The sequence below is a fragment of the Sphaeramia orbicularis genome, chromosome 11 (genome assembly GCF_902148855.1).
Source record: "Sphaeramia orbicularis chromosome 11, fSphaOr1.1, whole genome shotgun sequence".
Classification (NCBI taxonomy): domain Eukaryota; kingdom Metazoa; phylum Chordata; class Actinopteri; order Kurtiformes; family Apogonidae; genus Sphaeramia; species Sphaeramia orbicularis.
In genome coordinates this window covers 16,221,108-16,225,841 of record NC_043967.1, presented here as the reverse complement: position 1 = coordinate 16,225,841, position 4,734 = coordinate 16,221,108, and the positions used below count along the sequence as shown (strand labels likewise).

The following is a 4,734-nucleotide window of genomic DNA, read 5'->3' as shown; positions in this document are numbered from 1 at the left end:
AATTTAACAACAGGTTGGCAATGAATATAAATAGTTTTGCACGCATTGAGCTGTGAGGGCACATACATGTTTGACTTTTACTTTTACAGAATAATATAATTTAATTTTAGCAACATTTACATTTTTGAAAAATAGGCCTATATTTTACAGAAAGATTCTAAATGTATTTCGTTTGAAAAATTAAGTTGACAGAGTTTGCTGATTAAACACATTTTCTTTATTATTTAATGTAAGAATTTCTCCATAATATGTCTCTAAAATATAATATTTTAACAGCCCATTACTGATGCCTAATAGCAGCCTATGTTTGTTTTGTACTATTTGTAATTGTAAATTAATGATAGCACTAAAACAGACACAGTAGAAAAATTATGTTTCTCCTTTCACCTTCAAACTTTTTACTTTGCAGAGTAAAAGTAAAACGCCAGCACGAAGCTTAGCATGACAGGGCTCTTAACATTGTGTGCATGTTGCAGGCAAATACCCCAGCCATGTTTGCCTTCAGGAGCTCATAAATCATTCCGTGGCATGAATGAGACGGACATTAAGGAGACCAATTGTGGCGTAATGTGCACAAATAAAACCCCACTTACATTTTCATACGGGACTCCCCAATTCCTAGGCTAAAAGGGGCTGAGTCTCTGCGTGCGTTTGGTAATAATTCATTTTTATAGCTTGTTTAAACACGGCTCTGGCTCGGCGACAGCGGCAGCAGTAGCAGCCCACTCAGGTTATGAGGCTGCACTCTGCTCCGTGGATTCCAACTATAACCCAAACTCAAAACAGACTCCTTCACAACTAAATGCGATTTATCAGACCGAAAACTCCTAAAAATAGCTTTCTAACTGCGCAGAGGATCATTATGCAATATTTGGCCCACTTCATCATAAGTGTTTGTCAGTTTTGGGTGGATTTTGCAACATTATTGGAACAGCAGTTACTGTTACACAAGTACACAAAGTGTTGTAGTTCAATATAGTTATTATAAATGCTCCTGCTCTATTGTATTGTACTTGAGTTGACTTATGGGATTCGGCTATTAGCTCATGCACAGCTTGACTCAATAGGTTAGTCACACTTTTGTGTGTGAGAACAACAAACAACCACCGGTTGCGACGCCGGCCTGCGTGGATCGATGGAGAAAGTCATCAACATGTGTGAAATTCATAAGCTGGCAGTGTTCAGGGCTTATCGAATAATCTGGAAGCCATAAGTAGCCCATCGATTGTTTGAACATTAGCCTACTGGGCAAGTGGGGTATATGTGTGTGCGTGTGTGTGTCAGGGAGTGGGTTTGAAGGGGGTGGGGGCAAAATCCACACTCCTGCACTCTAGCGCCCAATGACTAACCAGAGGGCCAGTATAACCAAATCATTCCGAGACAGCGCGCCTTTTCTGCGCACATGTGTTCACACAAAGAGCCAAGAAGCTCCAAGGCCTGGCGAAGTTTCCGTGGGCAGGCGAGGCAGGATCCTGTGCGCCCACTCACACTGTTGCAGAAGCAGCTGGGAAGAGGACAGAGTGGGAAGGAGGGGGGAGACTGTATTGACCTCACTGCGCTTTTTTCACTGGTGGGAAGTTTGCAACACCTCTTTAGTGTCTTGAATATTTCACACCGTTTAAGCCAAGTGTTAAACTAAATATATTTAACATATCATATATTAAATCTATCTATCTATCTATCTATCTATCTATCTATCTATCTATCTATCTATCTATCTATCTATCTATCTATCTATCTATCTATCTATCTATCTATCTATCTATCTATCTATCTGTCTGTCTGTCTGTCTGTCTGTCTGTCTGTCTGTCTGTCTGTCTGTCTGTCTAAGTTGTTAGGAATACTGTCCTTATCAATGCATAACCCCACTCAAAAACATATGGAGTATTTAACCACATTTGGCCAGTGGGGGCGCTCATCCCTCCATCTGATTGTCCCTTTCCACCCTCCTCTTCCTCCCCCTCCCCCTTCCTTCCCTCCTCGCTTTTTTTTCTCCTTCCTCTGTGAGAGGTTGGCCCTGCACTCTGCTGTTTCTACAGCAGGTCTCCCACGCAGCACACTTTCACACCGCTGCTTTCCGAGGCCATTAATTTCTCCAACAGCTTTATTTGATGAACTTAACAGGATAATCAGCCCACTCTTGCACCTCAGGCTATATAGGCGCATTAGCTCCACCACGGGCCTCGCATTACCACCATCATTTGATCACTATACATGCATAATGAATACATGTGGGAGTGGAATCAGAACAGATAGAGGACCCCATGACCCTGGGAGAGAAAAAAAATTAATACCGCATCATCTTAATGTCTAATATGTTGTCTTGTCATTACATCACCTGTGACCTCCCAGCAATAACACTGAAAATCACGACGACTTCTAATGACACTGATGGGAATACAAAGTTATAGAACTGTACTTTTAAACTGATCTTAAGTAGTTTATCTGCATGTGTCAGGCTTCATTTTAATCCGTGACATCTTCATGCCTCTGCCTAATGGTCAAATTGTGACAATATTTGCTGAGCAAATCCTTCACAGTGTTAACGCGTGAAACACTCCTCATTAGAATGGGACACTGATAGCCCACAGATCGCCTGTGGCAGTAGGACACGGAGCCATCCATCCAACCAACAGATGACTGCTGCTGGGATCCAGCAAGGACAGTACTTCACACGACATCATTGCTGTTGTGTGCGATCAAAACGTAAACGCACGTGAGGCACACGCGCAATCGCATAGGCGCACGCGCACAAACACACGCACACACAACCATTCCTCTCTCTTTTCCAAAAATACCGTACCTGAGGTCAGAGGGCTAGGTCGTCCTGACGGAGAGGTTGCGGAGGGTGAAACGTTAATCTTTCCCCGAGCGGGAGAGCACGCAGCGGGGGTTAGAAGACGCCGTATTTGTCGTCCCCCGCTCTTCATGCGACCCCGGAGCTGTCCACCGCCGTCTGCCTCTCAGCTCATTGTTTGCTCGGCCAATACATTAGTGGCGACGCGCGTCACCTTGATCGACGAGCGCCTGGAATTTGAATAGCCACTCAAACACCAATCTGTCACCAGCTGAGGGGATAAGGACAAGTACCTCACTGGCTGACCCGAGCCACGTGACAGCACCCGCTCATTGATATCGGCCCGTGTACCCCCCTCCCTCCTCTGATAAGGACAGACTATAGGTAAAGGTTGGCACGGTCACTCGGGGTAAGTGGGGGAAGAGGAAGAGATCAGAGGGTGTCTGTAGACGGACGGTCCCTCGGTCCCGCTAGAACAATGCTACAATGAGCAGCTTCCTAGACTACTCGGTGATGAGCGGTGAAGGGGGCTCATGCTCTGTTAGGGCTTTTCACTCTGACCACGGGATTACAACTTTCCAGTCCTGCGCGGTTACGGTCAACAATTGTGGTGCGGATGACCGTTTCATGGCAAGCAGGGCTTCCCCCGACGGCATCCCTCACCAGCCGGGGTCATACCAATCTACTGCAAGCTCACTGGGTCTCACCTATGGGGCCCATCCGGCCTGTGGCTCCAGCTATGGACCCCAAGGTTTCTGTGCTACGTATAACCATTATGCGCTCAACCAGGAAGTAGATTCCACAGCAGGATTCCCCCAGTGCGGCCCACTGATGTATTCGGGTAACATTTCCTCCTCCATGGTCTCTCAGCATCGCCAAGGTTACAGTGCCGCCCCCTTGGGTCAGCTGCAGTATGCCCACGCAGCCTATGGCGGCGGGCACGAGCAAACAACCCCCTTTCCCGGGTGTTCAAACCCGTTGTCACCACTGCATGCAGCTCACCTGGAAGCCTGCTGTTCTCCTCTTTCTGAGAGCGCATCTTCTGCACAGACCTTCGACTGGATGAAAGTCAAGAGGAACCCACCCAAAACAGGTGGGTGCCCAGTGATGAAAGTGTGTGGGATGAAATGTCTATAAACAGCAGTGAAGGATCCAGTATGTGACCCAAACCTTTTACAATTAAAACGATGTAGATGAACATTTATGAAAAGGTATTAAGATGAATATTGGCAGAATTTTTGTCTGGTGAATTGTAAGGTGTAAATGTATTTAATACCTCGTTGGGTCAAACCTGGCACTTTTAGATCTCGCCACAATCAGTAAAGCAACCTACTAATGTATTAATTTAAGAGAATATATATGTTTTTAGATTTCCCCTGTTGTTTAATGAACATAATGCGCATACATAAGATTGGGCATTTGCGTAAAAGTTGCTGTATGGTGCGTAAAAGTTGCCATTTGCTGCGTAAAGTTGGTTAAAGTGCCTGATCTTGTGCGTTTTTGAGAAAATAAAATTGACGCTGTCTTTGATTAACACTGACTTGTCACTGTCTGCAGGGAGGTCCGGGGAATACGGATATGGGGGTCAGCCGAACACGGTCCGGACCAACTTCACCACCAAGCAACTGACGGAACTTGAGAAGGAGTTCCACTTCAACAAGTATCTGACCCGCGCGCGACGTGTGGAGATCGCAGCAGCGCTCCAACTGAACGAGACTCAAGTTAAAATCTGGTTTCAGAACCGGAGGATGAAGCAAAAGAAGCGAGAGAAAGAAGGGCTGCTTCCGGCCAAACCTTCATCTTCTGACCTCGCGGAGAACATTCAAGAGAAAATAGACGATGCTGCGTCAGAAAAGTCTGTGTCAGCCCCCTCTACTCCCTCTCCCACATCCTCTACGGTGTCTTCCACGGGGGCTGACCCCTACTCTTCTAACTAA

At 46.0% G+C, this 4,734-nt stretch overlaps 1 protein-coding gene across 1 annotated transcript; it reads left to right on the top strand.

Moving 5' to 3' along the window:
• The first annotated feature begins 3,277 nt into the window (after positions 1 to 3,277).
• hoxa1a (homeobox A1a) lies at positions 3,278 to 4,734 on the top strand. Its single transcript, XM_030147629.1, has 2 exons — positions 3,278 to 3,890; positions 4,355 to 4,734. Exons 1-2 carry the CDS (start codon positions 3,284 to 3,286, stop codon positions 4,732 to 4,734), a joined length of 987 nt encoding a protein of 328 aa, XP_030003489.1. The 5' UTR covers positions 3,278 to 3,283.

Coding starts and splice junctions, on each gene's coding strand:
- hoxa1a (XM_030147629.1), top strand. CDS start 3,284: ATGAGCAGCTTCCTAGACTACTCGGTGATGAGCGGTGAAGGGGGCTCA. Junction 3,891..4,354: donor GAGGAACCCACCCAAAACAG/GTGGGTGCCCAG, acceptor CACTGTCTGCAG/GGAGGTCCGGGGAATACGGA.